Here is a 21,956-nt window from a genome sequence, read left to right as displayed (position 1 = left end):
CTGGCAGATGTTGGCAGTGACCTCTGGCTCCATCTGGTCCTATCTGCTCCAGCAGGGCCGCCTGGAACAGGGTGCCCAGGGCCATTCCAAGCCCTATCCACAAGTGATTCCTACCACTGATTTTACTGATTACTACACAAATTTTGCCAAAATCTGTGTTCAGGTAGCATCGATGACCTTGCCGTTGTCCTAAATCCAAATTGCTCAAACCCATTTCCTCACGTTTATGTGCTGAGTTTCTTTTTCTTTAAAGATGGTACTGTGTAAAACTGTATTAGGCAGTTTTCCTGCCAAAGTTGCCATCATTTTCCCTCTGCGTGCTGCCGGGTGACTCCTGTGCTCTTCGGACAAGGGCACCTCCAGCTTTCTGTGTTGATGCCTGCTGATTCATCGCGCCGTTCAGCTGGTGAGAGCTCCCCGTGGTGTTTGCATCGGGCGTCTCCGTTAGCTGTTTGCCTTCTGCCTGTTAAATTCTCATTATATATTTATCCTGCTGTTGTAGCAAAGACGCCTAAAGCACAACCACGGGCAGCATTTGGTCTCGGAGTCCCAAAAGAAGCTGCAAGAACATGTGCTTGCATGGTTAAACGTGTGCTGTACCTCCAGAGGAGGATGTGGACACAGTTTCCGTGTCGCATTTGTTTTTATGTGAAAATTTGAAGCACTTGTGACTGAGACCAACCTCTCTTTGTAACTCGATGGTGAAATGTTTTAGCTTTGATCCCTGGTACTTTTTGTTAAGAGTGACGGTGTGAAGGCAAAGCTTTAAACCTTCCCAGTTGGAGTATATCTGGTGTAAGGCAGCATTGAATGCCCATCCTGGTGCAGGGCAGCTGCTCGATTGCAGACCCGTGGTTCATTTGTCATCTTTAAACCCTGTAGAGATGTGGGGAGTCCTCTTTTACCACAGCAAATGGACTTGTGCTTTGAAAAAACCCTTCCCGGACTTGTGACATGGCTAATCGCCCCTGCTCTCAGCAGCCACTGAGTTTCACAATACAGTCACTTGGTACAAAGCTGCGTTTTAAGGCACGGCATCATTATTGTATTATTTATTGTAATATATCTTGTTTATTTGAACAAACGCTTTGTCTGTGAGTGTCTGTACCACACCGGGTCAGGAAATGCCACAGCCCCGGGGAGCATTTAGCTGAGGAGCTGATTCCGTGGGCTCCAATTGCACTCCTGGAGCTACAGCTCTGCTGCCTGTCCTGGCTCCTCCAGCAGGACAAGGAGAACAGCTCAGCACCCTCCTCAGCGCCGCGTGTTGCCGGTGTACTGCATGGAGTCTGAAGGGGGGACTTGTGGAACACGAGGCGAACCATGCCCTGGGAGCCTAATGTTGTCTGGGGCTGCCCAGGACACCGAGCCCTTTCAAAGCACCATCCCAGCAGGCTGAATTAGCCCATCTGTTGGCAACCTGCAAGCGAGTGGGGCTGAGGTGTAACCATACACGCTGTTGACAATGACTGAAAACCACAAACAAGTAAGAATCGTAATAGTTACAGGGCGATGTGTGAACATGAGTCACATCCAAGCGTCAGCTGCGAGCTATCTTCATCTCCTCCGACGAGCGCTGCTGGGTGCAGGAGAGGGCAGAGGGGGAACCGTGCTCTTCAGCCACCCCCCTTTTCTCACATTACTCTGTGTCTTCCTTCAAAACAAGCTCTTGTGTATGGAGCCATCGTAGTTTTGCAGACCTATAAGCTGGCACCGCTGGGTGCTTTATTTTTAACTCCAGGCAAGTTGCATCGTGTCTTCCCAAGGGCACGAAAAGCAGCCACTAGACCAAGCACAGCAGAGGCAACCTCAAGGGGGGCACTCCCCATATCTTGTTTTTCCGTGGCCAAAAGGCCACCTGCCTGCAGCAGAGCCCCCTGCACAGCTCCAGGACCCCACTTTCTGCCTCGGATCACCCCCAGCTGCATGACCCCGTGCCTGAGCACACAGCCCTTCAAGCATCTCCAGAGCACAAAAACTGTGCTGGGAGCTAGCCAGCCACTCAGGTTTGTTGGCTAAACTCACTCTTATCTACCTGGAAGCAGAGCAGAAAATGAGTGGCAGTAGATTAGCCTCCAGGTAAGCCCTGAGCAGCTGCAGGCCAGGCAGCAGGGCAGCGAAGCACAAATTGTTGCTTGTTTTGTGCTTGCAGGGCGCCGGCACAAGGTGCTGCCCCAGAGCAGCCGCTCCTGCGCCTGTTTACAGCAGGAGCCCCAGCCAGAAGGGAGATGAAATTTCAGATACTGAATCGTTTGCTTCCAGGGAGTTACATCAGCAGCTCGTTTGGCCTGCTTCTCTCTTGTTTGTTTGCTTCTTTCTCCGAAACGAGTGCTCTGCTTTGGTTTGCTCGGACCAGTTCCCCTTCTGCCGCGCCGCTCGCTGGGCTACTGCAGGGCTCCGCCGGCCGGGATGACATTTAGCTACGGGAGGAAAACAGGCAGAGAAGAGGAACCTGCGTCTTGAAAAAGGAAACCTCGAGGGAAACCGCAATTGTGCAGCTGTCCCAGCTCTGCCGCTTCTGCAGCACATGTTGGCGGGCTCGTTAGCATTTTCGTGCAGAAATACAGCAGTCAGCGAGCGGTGTGGTGCTCGTCGCCGCTGTCAAATGCTGAGCAGGAGAACACGGCTTGGCATCCTGCGAGTGACAAGTGTTGGGAAATGCTGCTGCGCTCCAGCAGCTCCCATGACGGTTCTGCTGAGGAATTTTTACTCCTGCAACATTACATAGGCACTGAGAAGAGGCCAGGAAGGATAAAAATAAACGCGAGCCTGCTTCCTGTCCCATCTCGTAAACTCTGCTCATCAGGCTAGGGTCTAGCAGGACATGGAGCCTGCCAGCTCCCCGGGACACCATGGGTGGCTGCAGCAAACCAGGCACCGTGCAGGAGGCACACGCTCGCTGGAAACCCCTGCTGAACACCGCGGGGATGTGAAGGAAGAGGGGAAGCAAAAGTGCAGCACAAGCTGATGTGGGCACTAGCATCTTGATCTGCGAGATGCAAATTGCTTCCTCGCAGAAAGGTTGGCGATGTAGCCGCTGATCAGAGCTGGGCTGCTGCAGATAAAGGGGTCCTTGGGTAGGGAGTGCAACTGGCAACGCTGCCGGGTAATGCTACATTTCCCCACTAACCTGACACTCACATCACAAACTTTTTTTTCATTCTTTTTTTCATTCTTTTATTCTTTTTTTTTTTCAGGACAGCACAGGAGCATGCATGCAGCACCCAGCATGGCTACACCCTGAGCACAATCTGCTTCCTCAAGGTTTATCAGGGTATCAATGGATACGTCAACCTGCTAATAAAATATATATATATAGCATTTCACTTTATATTATTTCACAGCAAAGATTGCTCTCTAGAGTCCAATGATAAAATCTTCTACTTCCAGTTTCACCTCCTGTAGTCCAGTAATAAGGTATTCCCAGTGCATTTCTTTATTTTGCATGGCAGTTGGCTATATCCTATGATAAAAAGGGGCTGGCAGGATTATAACCCCCCATTACAGCAGCGAGAACTTACATCTTCTCCTAGGCCATTCACTCCTGCAGCACCACAGTCTTAAATTGTAATTTCTGTCTCGACATTATGATATACTGGGAAAAATTAAGGCTGCCATCAGGTGAGCGTATGCTAAGGAACTGCAGCATTAACTCCGAACTTCCTTCCCAAAGCTGATTCAAAGATTAGGGTAACCCAAGTGTGGTCAAGACGCCGATATACACACGTGAAGCTCCTCACGTGGACCTCAAACCGTGATTTGAACACGTAACAAATGGTGACTAAGCCTATGCCTCCGGATTTGCTACCATCAGCTATCACACCACACCAGGACTGCCTTGCTGACACTAGATGTTAACAAACATTACTTAAGACACCACCATAAATTATAACGCACCATTTATAGTGCGAACACGGGTTGGAAACCTTTCCATTTAGTACTTGAAACAGGCTTAATTACCAGGACTGCGAGGCCATCCAAATGCCTCTGGTTCTCTTTCAGCACGAAGGGAGTGCCCCTGCGCGTTAGTTCTCATTCCGCACTTCTGGTATGCTCCATCAAGAGCCACGAAACACGAAGCTCATAAATTCGTTCATCTTGGCTGTGGTTAGCAATTCGGGGAACAAGAAAGCGAGGGTGGGAGGGGTGCTGCTCCTGTTTCAGGATCTTTGCAGAGCAGTAAGGTGTGCCCGTTTCTTTGCGAAAGGTGTCGTGATCTTTCATTGACTCTTACAGGCTGTGGTAGCTGTGAATTTATCCCTGGGTGGAAATTCGCTTCTAAGAATCGTTTTATAACCTCATTTAGGAGGTTGTTATGAAGACCCACCCCTGTTTTTCTGAATCCTTAGTCAGTTGATGATGTCAGCCCGAAAGATCTTCCTCTGTCACGGCTTCTGTCTTGATCACATCTGGCAAGCCGATTTCCTTTAAAGCTCCAAAATTCCGCATGTTTTCTTCGATCAGATAAGAGGAACAGATCACAAACCACTTTCTTAATAAAGTCAGGACAATTATTCTCAGTGGATAATTACAAAGTGCGGAAACCAAAGAAGGGCAACATGAAGTAACCTGACCCAGTTCTCCCAGAGAGCAGTGGCAGGGCGAGCAGGAGATGGCAGCTGTCCCGGGCCCCTTTTATCCCTGCTCTATCTTTCACCTGTAGCATTATGAGAGAGCTCAGGGATGTTGCACGGGACAGCAGGGACAGCAGTTGCTTCTGTGAGGGGTCTGCACACTGCCACCTCTGGTTTATTTTCGAGTGCACAGCACAAACTCTGGTACAGCCAAGAAATGCCACTGCAAACTCCTGTCTGCAGCCAAACTTACTCCAAAAACCTCCACTTCTGTAACAGCACGGAAGCAGAAAAGAGCCCAAACTCTGGATATCCACAGTAACCACTGCAAAGGCTGAGCTCACTGCCTATAAATCAAACCCTGTAAATAACAGCAAGGAGAGAGGTGGGATCCTCCTGCCCTGTCACAAATCAAGCTGATGCACTGAAAGCTGTTTCTGATTTTACGGGGAGACAGCTGGAAGAGCCTCAAAGTCATTTTTTCTCTGCTTTAACTTGCACACTGCAAAGAGGAACAAGAACATCAGGCGGCATTGCAGGATCAATAGTTATGGTGGAATTTATTGGTTTGATGTCAAGGCCAATTAGCTGCAAGTGGAATTAGCACATACCCTGTGCAGGAAGGCGAGTACGTGATCTGCCCTAGATCGGAAAGATGTTGGCTACGAAGGTGCTCCACACAGGTGTGCACAGAAACGTCTCAATTAGCACCACGTTTCCCAGAGCTGGAAAACCTAACGCTGCCTCCTCTCGGTCCACAGGAGCCCGCAGCACAGACCTGATGTGCACAGCGTGGCAGGAAGGGGTGACTGAGGGCGGTGACACCCCCAGACCAGATCCAACGTGCCACCTGGATTGTACACACCTAAAAAAGGCTGCATTTGGCTAAGCAAACTACTCACCCCGTGTTGGAGAACCCTGCTGGCTGAGATCAACCCAAAACGCCACCTTACCCCGACACCTTTCCATTACTGTCCTGACTCATGACAAAAGAGGTTTTATTCCATGTTTTACTGCTTTTTATGGGCTAGTGTACTCCATGCCTGGTTTGGCTACTGAGGAAGAGATCAACGCTTATGTCCTGCTGGAAGATCGGGTGCTTTAGAGGAGAGCAACAAGCGCAGATGCAGAAGTGAGAAGACACCAAACCTTGTCAAAATAAAAGGAATTGACTACACTAATTTTACTAAACTTTATGATCCAAAAAAAAAGGTGAAAAAAAGTGTTAATTTTCAGGACTTCCGATGTAAGGTGGTGTTAAACTGAGTGCTTTTGCACCAGCTTACTCCGCACTTGCATCTCACCCTGGGAATAGCCAGCACCAAGCCCTTGCTCCAGCCAAAAGTGTGGGAGCACAGGGAAGGAGGCAGCACTACAGCGATGCCAGCTCTCCACACGCACCCCTTCTGGACCTCAGCTCACCTGCAAGGCTTTCAGGACAAAGAGGACCTCTTCTTTTAGCTTATTCACACCAAAAAAACGCAGAGAGCTACTCTGCAGCCTGTAACCTGCACACAAGCACTGCAGCCACTTTGAAATACAACAAACCTTACAGGAAGCCTTGGTGCACGTCATCTTTTGTGCTACGGTGTGTAACCCTTGGCGGGCAGCAGATCTCACGGATGTTGGTAGCAGCTGCAGCGACTCCTGCAATAAGGCATGCTGCCCCAAACACACCACAGATGACACTCTGCCAGCCGGGGTCACCATCTAGATGAGAATGGAGGAGTAAAACAGAATCCCTTGGACCTACAGAACGACATGCACGAGTTATCCCCCAAATTGTTGCAAAAACAGCCTGAGCTCCAGCCTGAAGTTGTAGCTGCTACTGAAGAAACTGTACTAACAGTGCCATCCAGAGGTACTTGAGCGCAGTGCACATCTGTGTCAGCAAGAAATACAAGGCAGGACCTATGTACCAATATCAGACTTAAAACCAGCCATGAAATAATTATATTTTCTGTTATTTTTAATTTCTTCTACCAATTTTTATCCAGATGCTTTTTTCAGTCTCTTTCAATACTCACTGTGTCTCTTAATTTCCCACGTATGCTAAATGAATCACTCTTAAAAACATACACATCTCTAGCCTCTTGGGAAAAAAAAACTATTTTATTTTACTCAAAACTAGTAACGATAGGACTGGCATCACATGCTCAATTTTGAGACACTCACCTGTATTTCATTACCACACGGTAATATTTTGGATAACAGCAACTGAGCATTGAAACAGGACATTTAACACTGGAAAATAATCTTTTTTTTTTTCCCCCATCTGTAACAGCTGTGACCTCCTTTCAGATTTGAAATTATGGCTCAAGCTTGATATGAGAAAAGGCTTTTCAAACATACGATTCTATATATTTGTGTGTGTGTGCATGTTCATATCTATACACAAAGATGTGTGCCAACTGCCTGAGAGCTTTCGGCGCAGCATCACCTGTGCCTTATTTTTACAGTGGGCCACGTATGTCACAGGAGATGTTTGCTGAGCAGCAAGAGCCTAATTTAGCTCTGTTTTCAGAGATAGCTCCTTCACTGACACTCGTATCTGTGCGACACTCAGACGTGGAGTCACTGAATGCTGTCTGGTGATAGCCATCGAGATCAGAGAAAAACCAAGTGCCAAATCCTAATTCTCTCTTTTAGGCAGTTAATGGGATTACACAGATCACAGATAAATAACCCCAACAGCACAAACCATATACTTTCTTTCCCCAAAATCATCACTTACTGGTCCATCGGAATTATTTTACCAACTTAGATAAGCTAAAATCGAGAGAGAAAAATCACTTGATAACTAACAAAACAGCATTTCAGACAGCCTATGGCAAGCACCATTCCCACTTGTTGCATCTCTCCCCCAAAATTGTTATTTTACAGTCTTAATATCTGAAAATGAAGAAAAACTACAACTATAAATGATGTCAGATTACAAATGCTGTTACTGAACCATGCCTACTGCAAAGAGGTATGGCTAAAAGGAGATTTTGAGTGTCATGGAGTCCAAATGTTAAACGTAAGGAGCGATGTCTGCATTGCATTTGGAGTCACCTTGAGCCGACTTCAAGCCTTATCTTTCCTGAGCAACAGATAGTGGCTTAATTTTCCACTGGGCACCCCTGGCGTGTGCCATGTTTATAACTGCACTCAGGTCAGCTATCAAGAGCTACAAGGAGCAGCTATTGATAGCTCTTTGGTCAATGAATACACAGGATCACGGAGCCACCTGCACACAGAGAGGTTTGAAAGGCCAAGGTGAGCAAGCCTGCAGAAGCCCGCTCTGTTTAAGACGGGAAGCAGAGAAACGGCTTTCACATTCCAGACTTCTCAGAGCTGAATGTGTATCTAGAGAAAATAGGAGACATATGGAGTCCTTCAGAAAGCTGTGAGAGATGACCCGCAGAGATCACTGAGTGGATGTCTAATTTTACATCTTGACTCTGCTACAAGTTTCAGACGCATCTGATACCAAGTGTACAACACTTACACACAGTAGTGAAAAAAAAAGCAAAACCCAACGAAACACACTAGCTCAATGCACTAAATGTGATACATAATTATAGCAGTAATTAAGCAGAAAATATTTCTTGAAAAGATCAAAGAAAACAAGCCTCTCTCATCCTGCCACTTTCATACAGAGTCTTTTCTCAAAACGCGTTTTGCAAATGAAAATGTCAGCATCCACCCAAGCCTAATGGGTGCCTAGGGAAATAGTTGTTCAGTCAACAAATGGAAGTGTACGTTGATGGCAAATGTCTACCACCAACAGGAAAAGATCTGGAAAAGGCATGGAAAAAAAATCAGGTCTCGTGCATTCATTTTGAAGCACTATTCAGCAGGTGTACCAGGTTCCAAATCACACCTCCTTTTCTTTTAGAAATGAATGAATTGTATGAAAATTAAGAGCACCATGTAGTTCGGCAAAAAGGAAAGTGCAAAAATCATTGCCTACAGTCATTTCCCCTCTTTCCATGGTTAACCTGGTGTTGCACAGGGTGTAGGGCGTGCACTGACCTGTACTTCCCTGTCCGCACTTGCACAGCTCTCATCCCGCACTGCTGGGCACCTCCGACATCACTCACAATATCATCTCCAATCATGATGGCCTGTCAAAGCAATGAAATACAGAAAAACTGGTGTCAAGTCAATTTGATTTCCGCCATGCTTCACATTCCTTTGACATAATAAACAGCTTGATTTGATGTTTAATGCTGCCATCAGACAAATTAAACAAGATAATATTGTCATCATATTGATTAGAAGTCATCCTACCTTGACTATAACTCATGCTATAGCTCCTGGAGCAATATACTAGTGCAGTAGACATCCGTACAATTTGTAATCCATCACAAAAACCAAAGTGATTTGGCACACAATTCAGACAAAACGTTGATTTTTGTAAAGTTATCCCTATTATGTTCCTAGCCATTCATTTATATTAGCCTTCATGTAAACTGTTTGGATTGTACCTTTTTGAAAAGTTTCCTTAAAATTGGTATTTTAAAAGCTAGTCAAAAACTTGTGATCACCATAACATGCAACTCATTTTCAGGTAGACACAAAAATTTGGGAAGTCTTCTGTCGGTGTAACATCTGATTGATTGATTTTTGCACTGTGGGACATGGTACAGACAGGCACAGCACAGACTGCGTTAAATCTATGCAAATCCCAACAAACTCAGCTAAGCAGGTAACTGAGAAGAAACTTTTTGGCTGGGCTGAGGGGATTTGGCTGCATGTCTGAAAAAAAAAAAGTAGTGTGCATGCTCACTTCATTCACAGCTGTGCCTACAAAATTTCAAGTGCTTTCTACCATTCTGCAATAAAAGTTATTGCTCTTACTCTTCAAATTTCAAAATGGTTGTGGGTTTTCATTTCATAACTTCGACAAAAAAGCAGCACATGATCTACAACTAATAAGAAAAAAAATAAAAATAAAATCAGCTTTCAACATCCCAAAGGCACCCCAGGTTACCCTGCAGAGAAGAGAGGCAGCACCTAAAGCTGGGGGGAACACATCAGCTCTGAAAGCACAGGATCTAGTTTATCTATCAAATTTCAATAGGGGATTTTTCAAAGTTGAATTTTGTTTAAAACACATTAATTAGCTGTATTTTCCTCTTGCTGAACAGCCCCCTACTACATAAACTTTACTGCCAGGCTTTCACAACAGTACGCCTTGCACAATGTTAGGAGGAATTCCTGCCTGAACTGCTCTGCTCCTTCCATAGGCTTTTGATAACTGATTATTTTCATGTTTGCACATCAGACACAAGGAATTGCTAAGCAAACTGTTGCTTATTAAAGAAATTGTACGTTTTGAGCCTAGGGTCTGTTACAATGGGTCCTCGTCCTGCCTGTGGGCTGGGGAGGGTCAGAAGGGCCATTGGCAATGGGGGCAGGACTGCCTTGGGTGGCAGCTTTCCAGATCTGGGGAGGAAGCCTCAGAACATGCCTAAAGCCCTATCTAAGCAGGACATTTGGAGAGCATTCGTGCACCTAACTGAGCCGTGTACAGGAACACCTGGAACAGCTCCGGCTGATAAAACACAAATCCTCCTTTGTGTAACACATTGGGTACAGCACGCGGGGTTATATAGAGCAGTTAGCAGCCCAGTTCATCTTTCCTGCTGTTTTTAAATACCATCCACGTGAGGGATTATCATCACCCTCTGGTGAGGGGATGCAATAGGCCATCCCTGCAAGTCAAGGCTCATTTGTCCAGCTCCACACCGAAGCAGCTCATTTTGCAACGCTTTATCTGTGCACACGCTGGCTTCGTTCTGCGTAGGAGCAACACGGCTGCGATCACACTTGGAGAGCTCTTTGAAGGAGCGAGGAGATGGAAAGACTCGTGGGAACACGGGCACAGCTCGGGAAAACGTGTCCATAGGGAAAGATCAGCAGGAGGCTGTGGGACAGGCAGCGCTGCCTTTCGAGCTCCCTGCTCACAAACTGCTTCAAAGCCAGCACGTGATGGAGAGCTCGATCTTTTTCATCCTTATTTACTGGCCCATTATCCTTATCCACTCTGCTCACAGAAATGCACGTGTTCTTGTTAAGATACCTGATGCAAGATCCCCTGTAGACAGCTCGCTTTTCCCTACCACTCCAGCATGAAATGGGGGAAAATGAAGGGTTAATTTGAAGTAATTAGTAAATAAAGCGTGTATAAACAGAGGAAGAAAACAGATTAGTGGGAACGATTATGTTTCTCAAAACAGCTTGGGGGAAAATAGGTAATAGGAGTTGGCTGGGAGCAGTTTTGCCAGATTTTGTCCTTTTTCCCCCTCCTCTCATCTGTGCATCCTCTGTTTTCAGTCCTGGGTTCCTCTGAAAGCAGGAAAGGGCAGCTCGGGGTGGCTCGGCAGGCCCTCCAAAGCCTCCAGAGGGGAAGCTTGCTCAGCAGGGCTGTATTTCACTCCGTCCAGACAAGTTTTCCTGCAAGACACCCAGCAGCCCTGCAAGTGCAGCTGCACATGAGCAGCGATGCCTGTCCAGGCCAGCTTGTGGCATACGCATACCAAAATGTACTCCAGCCCCCGGGGATTTCACAGATTTACTATCGGTGAAGGGCAATAATCACTAAAGGAGGAGCAATTATTCCCAAATCATTAAGGATTTAAAAAATCATTGGCAAGAAGATAGAGGTCAAAAGGTGCACTGTCAGGGGAAATAAAAAAAAACTCTACCTGTCAAACCTGGGTTTAACTTCCTCCCTGACTGCAATATGGCAAGAAGAGAAAGATATAAAACTGAAAGGTCATACACCCACCCCAAAGCTAGAATGAAAAGATCCCCGTTTGTGCTCACAATTTACATGGGGATCACGCCATTAATCTGTGCAATTAGTCCGGGGAAGTTGCTTCTTTTTGATCAGCTACAAAATGACAAAAAGAAGGACAAAAACGCATTGAGATAATCTCTCTGGTTTTACGAAAATCATCAAAGAATTAAGCCGAGTGTAATTTACATTTTTCCTGGTCTGTGTAGCTGGTGAGAGATGGTGTGCATGGTTGTGTGCAAGCGATACATTAAGCACACGTGTGCCAGAGCTGAGGGAAGCCGTGGCTACTCAGCTGTCCCCATCAAACCCAACCCAGAGCAGCAGTGATAATGGAGGAGATGAACACGAGCTCGAAGGATTCAGGGCACAACACGATCCCAGCTGGACAAATCCTCTCACCTACTAACACGGACAGCTTCAGAGATGGGTGAAGGGGAGGGAACCTTTTCTATTTTTTCCTCTGTAAACAGAGTTTTAGTATTCATTAAAAAAAAATCACAGAAACATGTTTGATCAGAAAAGGAACTTTAAGAGTATTTAACACAGTGAATGTTTCTAGAGTTGAAAATACTTACGCCTAAGCAGGTTTTTGCTACAGGCTTAACAGCAAAGTTAAAGGTGCCAAGGATGTAAAGAAATACAGCGCATACACAAAATCCTGATTAAAATTAAAGACACTACACAATGAATACGACACATTTATTTTTCTCCCCGTGGCAATCTCCTAGGCTTCAGGACCCCGTATTCCTGTTAATTGTACTTCTATCCAGGAACTACTGGCTGTGCAAACCACAAACACACGCGAGGCACCACACGTGGCCTCCGACCTGGCAGAATTTGTATCAGGCAGGCGAAACACAGAAATACACCAAACCTCCAGGGCAGGTTCCAAAAACCCCAGAACCAGCTGAGTTTGAATATGCTTTCAGCAGGATTCAACGCTTGAAACTTCACGTGGCTGCTCAGCTCTTCTCTCCGAGATGGAAAATATTCCCCGTCAGCCCCAGAAGCAGAGCAGGGCTGGTGGGCATGGTGAGGGTGACCTGCCTGTGCTCTCACGCACCGCTACCTCCCCCCTGGGCCAGGCAGCTGGCCGAAATGGGAGCTGGTTAACTACCAGCACTTTATGCACTCGAGTATAACCTGCCATAACTCCCGCTGAGGCTGGACAATTTGCTACAGACAGAACTTTTTATGATTATATAAAAGTACGGCAGCCTTAACGTTAGTTAGGTTTTATTGTAAAGCTGTAAAAATCATCCACTGTTACAGCCGCCTTAAAACACATGAATTAGGTATTTCGGTAACCTTTAAGATGTGTTATTCTTTGTCATATTACTGAATCATAAGACAGGTCTGGTTACCTCTAAGAGGTTTAAATTTCCAATCTATTAAAGTAATACTGGCAATCTGTTATTTCTAGGCCATTGAGGAAAGGTTAAAATGAAAATTGGACTTCAGGGAGTTCCTCCTAGTCTAAGTGCAGGTTGAAAACATCTCAGTAGCAGAAGGTAAAGTCAGGGTCTCGGTAAGAAGCAGTTACCCAGGGAAATGACTGGTGATAACTTTATTGATTAAAGCAGCTTGAGAAATTTAAGATTTGCCACTGTCTAGCATTACTGCGGTGAGACAGCTTTATTAAAAAGCTATTTTTCATTAGAAGTCAGGTAAAAGAAAATTGTAATGTTTTCAGATGCGCAGCTCATCCGAAATGGTTTAATGGTGGTATGGATTAAACGCATTCCACAGGTGGAATAAATTACTGGTAAACATTTTATAAAAGTAAAGGCAAGTAAAGCCACTGCTCATCTTGTCATTACAAGCACAGAGAAGTAAAGCTCATTTGGGAGACAGATTAAAACCTCACAGGGTGCACTACTGAGGAACTTACTGCACTGCACATACCGCGTTTTTATTATTATGTATGACCAACCAACACAACCTGCAAATCCGTCTCGAAAGAACATTAAAGCTGCAAGGTCAAGCACTCAAAAGTTACAAAAATACACTACAATTACGGCGGTGTGCTCTTCTGTAATTTGTTCCTCCCACACATATTCTTCATGGTCTAGTTTTTAATTACAGCAGCGAGCCCTGGTTTTCCATCGCCGAGAACACCGACAAGGCACCCGGGGCCATTATGCAGTGGTACCTACTGCAGACCTGCTGGTGAGGTGCATATGTCCTTTATCTTCATTCTCTGTGTAAGAAAAATTACACCTACAGACCAGGCCTATTGTTAGAAACTGGTGGCATTTCATACGAGAAACTATCTGGGAAGAAAATATCTGTCAAAATATAAAGCTAGTTACTAGTAGCACTGTGAAAATCTGGCAAAGGTTGAATAAATAATAATCTCTCCAAGGGCTATAACCACTTTTCTCTACCCAAACCAATCCTCCTGAAGTTAACAAGAACCAGCCCCCAGGGCTTACCCTATGGGACCATTTTTATACCAGGCTGGTGATGCATTAAATCATCTGCTCAAATTTGGTTCTCTGGGGCAACGAGAAACAAGAAACTCATTGAGAAATGGGGTGTGGTGTTGCAGCCCAGCATGGAAACACATCCCTGTGATGATGTTCTCCCACAATGGCAGGGGCTGACATGGTGGCAAGGTGGCAAAACAAAGCTTGAGGACAACTGCACTGTCCTGCCTAAGGAAAAGGGAAACTAATGTCCATACGCAGGACCTCAAAACAGAAAACCCCAAAAGAGCACACTGTTCATTCCTTATACAAGCAGGAAGAAAACACAAACCTTCATACCTCTGATTTAGAGGCATAAAATTTAAGGGCTGAGCTCTGTGTGTTTTGTTTTGTTTTTCTCTGTTCTTTTTTTCCAGCTACCTTTTTCTTGAAATGCCATTCGGTTTCTGAAATGGATTTTTTTGGTTTGTTGGTTGGATGAATGGATTGAGTAATTGCTCAATACCTAGCATATTTTGCTCAGGCTGAGCTATGTTGTTACCGGGAAGATATTGACAAACTGAAGGGAGTACCGAAAAGAGCACTGCAGCAGGTTAGGGTGCAGAGCGACTGGATCACAAGGAAAGTTGCTGAGAGCTAAACACAGTTTATTTTGGTTGTTACCTGGACTAAAACTAGAAATAAGGATACAGAGTTTCAATGGGAAGCATCTCAACAGATCTCAGAAAAAGCTGCCAGCTCATGAGATCTACTAGAGGATGTGAACACTGTCCCTCGGGTACTTAAAGAAGCCCAGTTGTTTGCTCACTGAAAACCACTCTGCACAAAACACTGATCAACATGGAGCAGGGAACACTCCTGCATGGGGAAGGAGAGGGATTAGATGGCCTGCAAGGTCTTTTCCATCTTCCCATTCTATAATAAAGTAAGACCCAAGCACATACTGAATTACAGGGCCATAATTTCTTCTCCAGGCTCCACAGACCTACAAGCCACCCAAACTTCACTCCTGTTGTTTATGATGTCACCAAAAGCCCGTGATGGAGTTATTGCCTTGTAATTCACTGTCGTCTGTTAGTCATCTCATACTCATCCCTATGTCCTGTGCGACACGACAACAAATCAATAAAGAGGGCACAACTACAGGGAGGAAAAAAAAAAAGGGGGCCGTGCTAAGTAAGCAGGGAGCATCACACACTCGGTGTGTTTCTGGAAAGCCTGATGAAACCAGTAACATTAGAAGAGTTTTGGGGTCAGACAGTGCTTCTGTTACTTCTGCCTTTCCCCCTTTAGGAACTGTACTAAAAAAAAATAAAAATAGCAAATGTGACAGCAAAGGAAATAACATTTCAGCTGCAATTCCACCAGGCTGCAGCCTTCATGGTATCTGTTACATTGTGAAGCACACCGTCTTCCATAATTCCTTGGGAAACCTGACCTTTATTCCTTTGTATTGGTTTCCTTAGTCTCCAAATAAAGGAATTCTCAACAGAAGTACACGTGCTTCTGAACTACGTGGTTTAGAATGAAGGTGAATAAGAAGGCTCATCACAAGAACACAAGTAAAGAGAGAAACCACATTAGGGAAATTAGGATGGAAAACTAAAGTAGGTAAAGATACAGATGGTAAAAGTCAGAGCAAACAGAAGAGAATGAAAAGGGAAACAGAAAATGGTCAAAAAAAACCCTCAGGACAGCAAAGAAGTTCTGAGGAAAGATAATGCCATGCCTTCCAGGAGGGTAGGAAGTACACGCAAGGCCGAAAATATTCAACAGACCCCAACCTGCTACCATTTATCCTCTTGACTCTCAGTCCTTCACATTATTTGATAGAATGGGTAAAACATTTTTCTTCCCCTCCAAAGCAATCTTTCAGATTTTTTTTTAGTAATTCATAGAAAGATCCTGAATATAAGCATTTCTTTGCACCATGTATGAAAAACCAGACTCAGTGTATTTTCACCCAGTGTTTACCACGTTCTCAAGGCCACATTCCCCTCAATGTCTTCTGTAACTTTCTGTCAAAGACAGCAAATCAGTGTAGCGGCATAACTATGTGGCACAGTCAACAGTCATGGCATCAGCAACATTACCTCCTGTGGCGGAACTCCCATTTCTGCGAGGGCTGACTCGAAAAATGCTTTTGCTGGTTTTCCCACTACCTCAGCTTCAACATCACAGGCATACTGGAAAAAAAAAAAAAAAAAAAAAAAAAAGAGAGAGACAAATAATGCTATATAGATCAGAAAAGGATTTGTTCAACTCTGTAATTCCAGTCAATTGTATAAGAAGTATGTGATTATTGATCTCTGCCCTTAAATAACACAATGGATTAGCAGATGAAGATAACTATCTGATGGTTTGGATAATGGGAGGGTTCAATGCTCTCTGTCAGAACAGAAAGTCATCCTGAAACATCTCAAGTTACAAATCTGTTTCATTCTCCATCACGGCAGCAGTCTTCCTAGCCAGTTCCAGTATCACTCATTTTTGTAAGAGCATCACTCTTACAGAAATAACAAATATCCTTCACATGAAACGATCAAAAGTATTGGAGTAGTGAGTATATTCCCCTACTTTGCTTCCTTCCCTGAATTCCCTCTGTATTTACTTTTCTAAAATCTCTCTGCAAGCCTGTAAAAAGAAGGATAATGATTCTCTCATTCTCTCACCCTTAGGTTGGCTTATCTATTGGGTTCCAGTTATGCACAGACTTAATCAGGCTTAAACACAGGACTACACATAAGAATCTTGCTGAATAAGGGGTTTATGCTGTAAGCTGTTAAGGGCAAGAGCTGTGTTAAATGCTATGCCAAACAGAAACAGTTTTTCTTGGATATCTTGCAGAAAACATACTGTGTTTTTTCTTTTCTGACTCCTCCTTTCAAGGGCCTCACTTCCAATAAAGGTACCATGATGGTAAAAGTTCCCGTTTTAAATACAGAAAAAGTGAATAATATAAAATCCAACCATCTTTAGAATGCAGCAAATGAGTTTCAGTCCGTGGAAACTTCCTCTACCAAGGTGAGTAATTACAGAAGACGACCCATATTTACACCAGTTACTCTTTAACAAGGTGCACAGAGCGAGTAAGCATAAAGCAAGCTATAAAATACCTCTAATGCCTTCATATATGCTCCAACATCAAGTTTCAGGCCATCAGTTTCTTTATAGTAGCGTCTGGAAATGAAAGTGATAAAGTTCCAATGAAATGAAAGTGTTGGCAGTTAAACACAAAGAAAGTACATTTTATGATTTCTGTGCCTATACAGATGTCCATATGGCTGCACCGAAAAGGCAAGTCATCAGAAACTCTGAAGCCTTAATTTAGCACCAGGAATTAAGTAAAGGACAGGCTGAGTACTGTGCAGTGCTGGGGAAAAGGTTTCAGACCAGGTATCTCTCTGGCATCCAGGGCACAATTCTATCATTGAAAGGGATTTCCTCTAGCTTGGATTAGGGGTGAATTTGGCTCATTTTCTACTGCACAGAGTGCTAGTTTCTCATGAAGGCCAGTAGCTACATCGCTCTTCAGAGACGCTTTGGCAGATGTCACACGAGGACTGGCACCAACCAGCAGCTGTAACACCTCCTCCAGAAAGTTTGGAGGAAGACTCCAGGCACTCGACCACCATGGCTTATCACAAACCTCCCCCACAAGAAAAGCCTGTTTAAGCTCTCTTTGCTATCAGGACTAAGAAAGCTCTCAAAGCTAAGTTCTGCTCCTTCTAAAAATGTTCCTATTGCCATAAAGTTCCCAAATTAATTTCTATCTTTCTGGCATTTTTCTGGACTAGCAAATCACGTTAACACGGGTCTTCCAAGCCGTCCTTATCAGAGCAAAGACAGGTTTCTGTATGACAGAGAAGAAAAATGTAGGATGAGCAGTCAGTTAAGATTTTATGCCTTATCCTTCTGCCATTTTCGATTATTCAGCACAGCTTCCCTTTAAAATGACCACTTGACCTTTGCTAGAACAGCCATTAACCTTCTATAGTCTAGCGTAAACAGCTTAATTTTCTGACAGTGGCATGACAGAAGAAATTACAAAGCCAATTCCCACTCTCAGCCCAAAACAGATGCTAAATGTAAATCACTCCATTTTCAGGAGGAGGGCATTCTGCTTCAGTGACTCTGACACTTTCGTTTTCCATAGAATGAACTAAAACTTCAACAGAAATCAACCTGCTTGCTCAAGGTAGAGGTGTTGTTAAGGTCCTACCAATTACACTCATTCCATACATAAACAATGAAACTGGTTTGTGTTTTTTTTTTTTTTTTTTTGTCTTTCCTATGGCCCTTGACATCAGTGATGCTTCTTAGCTATTAACTGATAAATAATCCAGTTTATAATCTCTGTTCTTCAAGTCTGAAAACTTCTTCAGCATTTGTTGCAGAACTCATGTTCACAGTATCTAAAGGATTGACCATAAAACAGGATGTTCACAATGAAAATTGAGCTCAGGAAGTCCAACCATGGGTTATTTCCCATTAAAAAAAAATGAATCCTTAAAAAAAATACTAATAATGCTTTAGAACTGTCTACATCAATGAATGATGGAATAAATATTTTATATGCATGGGGTACAAAGGTATTTTTGCATTGCTCATGCTGCCAATCTTAAACAAAGGTTTATTCTGCATTTATCTTTGAAAGGCAGTATTATGTGACACAAAACTTGGTTATTTTATGTACATTAGCTATTATGTTGTTGGCTCATATCATTTTCTCCTTATCCTTCTCACCAAAAAATTGTAAAGATTTTTTCCCCGTGTTACAGGATCAGAGCGTGCAAGTGTGAGGTATGGAAACACACTGGATTTAACTGCTCCTTCCCGCTGTTAAATTCCACCCTGCTGGATCAATAATCCACAGACTAAGAAGGGCTTTCATGCCCATTATGGTCTATTGAACCACTGAAAAAAAAGTCATTATGGTTTCCTCCAACTAAACATGTGTATTCTTTTTTTAAGCCCATACACTGGTCAGCAGATAAGAATAACTCCTCCAAGGCTGTGGGGATTTGTCATTATTCAGCACTGCCATTAATAACCACCTGTTTAAAATCTCAGAATACATCCAACTGAATTGTTTTTACTAAAACATCCAAATCCCCTGACTGGACTTTTCCTGTGTACGAAAATGGGTGCTCAAAATTTACCTTTGATGTTCAGGGTATGAATTAAAAATATCACCGTATATTCCCAGTGGCTTACAAAACTTGTTATTTGACCTTCCCACCACCATCTGCAAACACATGGATTGTTTCATTGAGGTCTAGCTCACTCTTGAATGCTGACTTTGAAGGATGAGAGGCTCGACACAATTCCTCCTCCTCCTCTTGAAATGGAACTCATCCCAGTGAGTGCTGCATCCATACCACCTAGTTTTAGAGACCCAACTCAGCATAACCACCTGAGTTTCTCATTATGTCACTGGAAAGTCTACAAATAAATGACTCGGGACAGGAAGCCAAATTCGATGACTGAACTACCTACTTACTGAGGATTTTTCACTGACAGATACCTGGGCAGATCAGGGCTGAACACATGGACTAACTGCTTAAAAGTTGGCAGTGTGAATGCCCACACCACCATCTGGCTTCCACTAGGTACCAAGTTACTGGGTGAAATTAAAAAACACACCGACTAGAGAAGGAAACAAACAGTGCTCAACTCACCCTCTTCCAAGGGAGATCAGCACAGGCTTCTCCAACCCAATCAGAACTCGGAAAGCTTCATTAACGTTTGCATAGGAGAAGTTTTCTGCTGCATCCCCAACAACCACGCAGTTTGGGTTTGTTTTATCAATCTCAGCAAATTCAGGGACAAGATCTAAAGGGAAAAAAAAAACACATTACAAATCCCTTACTGCTGCATATCCCATTGGATCTGATGATTTCTCCCGGATTCGTGTTTGCTTTCATTCGTTGCTTGAAACATTAAGAAATAAAAAATATATAAATCCAGTCATTAAGTTTATTACAGAAATTCGTGGCTTAGGAAAGAGTAGGAGCATCAAAGCTGGGGGCAGTTCCCACCACCAAGCTGCTCTGTCACAAATCCCCAAATCTCTCTGGGTTGTCCCCTCCCAAGCCCCAGTGTGTGCTGCAGCACTGTCCCACCGTCATGCACGAGCAAGTGTGGCCTCAGTCCACGCTCCTTCAAGAGGCGGCAGGCTGCTGGTGCTGGGGCAGTGACTTCGGCCACGGAGATGTCAAAGCCCAGGCCCTGGAGCTTCTTCACAAACTTCTCTCGGGTTGCTTGTGTTTCGTTGGTGCAGAACCGCAGCTTCAGGCCAGACGCTTTGATCCTGTCGTGTAAAAGCAACAGAGGAGTTAACTGCACATAAAACAGAGTTGGGAGTATCAGCTTCGCTGTCCCACATCTAACATGTCCCCACATTGCACAGGATGGCATCCAGGTGGGTTTTGGATATCTCTGAGGAGAGTCCAAAGCCTCTCTGGGCAGCCTGTTCCAGTGCTCTGTCACCCTTACCATGACCAAGGCATCCCTAAAATACACTGAAGTGCTACAAGTTCCACATGCAGATCCCCTGCCATAAATCTGTATCTACCTTTCTTGAAATCCGGTAGAATTCCCAATCAGAAACCCTCACATCCAGTTACTGTTAGACCAGTCCATGGATGTACATACACGAACTGCACGGCCATGAGTACAGAAACTGGAGCAATACCACTGGCTATGAGCATTTTTACTGGGATTTCCACCTGTCCACTTACTGGTCGTCTGCTGTGGTGGATCAGTGTTTGAGATGTAAAAGCAGTTTTGCACTTCTGCAGACCCCAAGTAAGAGGCCAGCTAGCTGCATCATGCTACAAGAAGGATGCTTTTATAACACAGGGATGGCTTCGGTCACATTTATCATGCAATCTCTCATAAAACTGATTTATTAATAAATGTTTACTGATAAATATTTTTGACTTCTCGAGGAAGGAAAGAAAATACGGCCTGAGGTGCCCAGAGCCAAGGACACCCCTCCTGTGGATCAGTGCTCTGTGATCTCATGCAAGTCCTCTGCCTCAGCAGTTCTGCTTCCCCCCTGCAAACACAGGTGCTAACACCGTGTTTCAACACCTACAGATGAAAATTTAACCATTTCATCTAGTTGTCATCATACAGGAAACGAAATGTTATTTCTAACCATTCTTCACTGCATTGTGCCAGAATCACTTCACCCTGCCAAGCTGATGACTGAGCTGCAGTGAGCCACGGGGGATGTCATGAAAAGGCCTCTGCTTTGAAGATGAGTTGTCTGCCTTTTGGAGAACCATTGTGTTTCAATGCAGTCACGACAAAACAGGGACCTTTAAATGGTAACTCAGTGCTTTGCCTAACATTTGTTAGTTTTAGTGTGAATAGGTCCAGAGGCTTATAAATTCTTACTGAAATATGACTACGTTTCTTTGTGTTAGGATGAAAAAATGTTTTCTACTAGGAAACCCCCCGCATTGATTCTTGAGACAACAAAATGTGTGGGTTCCTTTTCTAGGGAAGAGGATCCCAACAGGTTGATGTAAACACCAAAATCGCCTTGAGATAAGGCATCCAACGAAGAACTTTGTATCAAAAATTCTTAGAAATCCAGTCCTGACCCAGAGAGTCCCTTGTGCTCATTAAAACTGCATGCCAATGTCTTCTTCAGTAACACAGGTGATTCATTTCTTTCTTATTATTTGTCTTTCCTAATCATAGGTATGTGAATTATCAATTACACTTAGTGGTTAATTGCCCTTCATAAAGATAGCTTTTCTATTTTAAATTAGGCAGTTAATATATTGTAACTAATAGCATCCACTTGTACATTATAAATATATCTTCATTGATTGGAGCAGTGAATGTGAGATTCGCTCACAAGTTAATGAAGCAATTGAGTGAAGAAGTGCAGGGTGTACCCAGGGAATAATTATTGTTAATGAATTATGATGTGACCTTCTCAGAACAATGAACAATTGGTGTGACAGTGAGATGACAGTATTCCACATCTGTTATTCAAAACACGGTTTCAGCTGTGCTTAAAAAGCAAAGCAATGTAATTTGGATACATAAACTTGAACAAAGTGTGCTGTGGTTAAAAAAAGCTTATTCCAAAGGCAAAGCCTATCTCCACGCTCTTAGGTAAAAAATCTCACGATTCATGAT

General features: G+C 44.0%; 1 protein-coding gene across 2 annotated transcripts in view; it reads right to left on the bottom strand.

Annotated features, from left to right (window-relative positions):
* LHPP (phospholysine phosphohistidine inorganic pyrophosphate phosphatase) overlaps positions 1-21,956 on the bottom strand; it is a 63,150-nt gene that overhangs the window by 32,883 nt on the left and 8,311 nt on the right. The window contains exons 2-7 of one of the 2 annotated variants that reach the window (XM_068689106.1): positions 19,919-20,106; positions 19,475-19,628; positions 16,910-16,973; positions 15,887-15,979; positions 8,592-8,683; positions 536-7,922 (exon numbers count right to left, since the gene is read on the bottom strand). In XM_068689106.1, coding sequence (XP_068545207.1) covers positions 7,889-7,922; positions 8,592-8,683; positions 15,887-15,979; positions 16,910-16,973; positions 19,475-19,628; positions 19,919-20,106 — 625 coding nt within the window. In that variant the 3' untranslated portion in view covers positions 536-7,888. Of the gene's footprint in view, positions 1-535; positions 7,923-8,591; positions 8,684-15,886; positions 15,980-16,909; positions 16,974-19,474; positions 19,629-19,918; positions 20,107-21,956 lie in introns of those variants that run through there. The other variant, XM_068689105.1, reaches the window with a different exon arrangement.

This window comes from Anas acuta, chromosome 7 (genome assembly GCF_963932015.1).
Source record: "Anas acuta chromosome 7, bAnaAcu1.1, whole genome shotgun sequence".
Lineage (NCBI taxonomy): Eukaryota > Metazoa > Chordata > Aves > Anseriformes > Anatidae > Anas > Anas acuta.
Note: the sequence above shows the minus strand (reverse complement) of the source record. Positions and strands in the feature narration are given on the sequence as shown.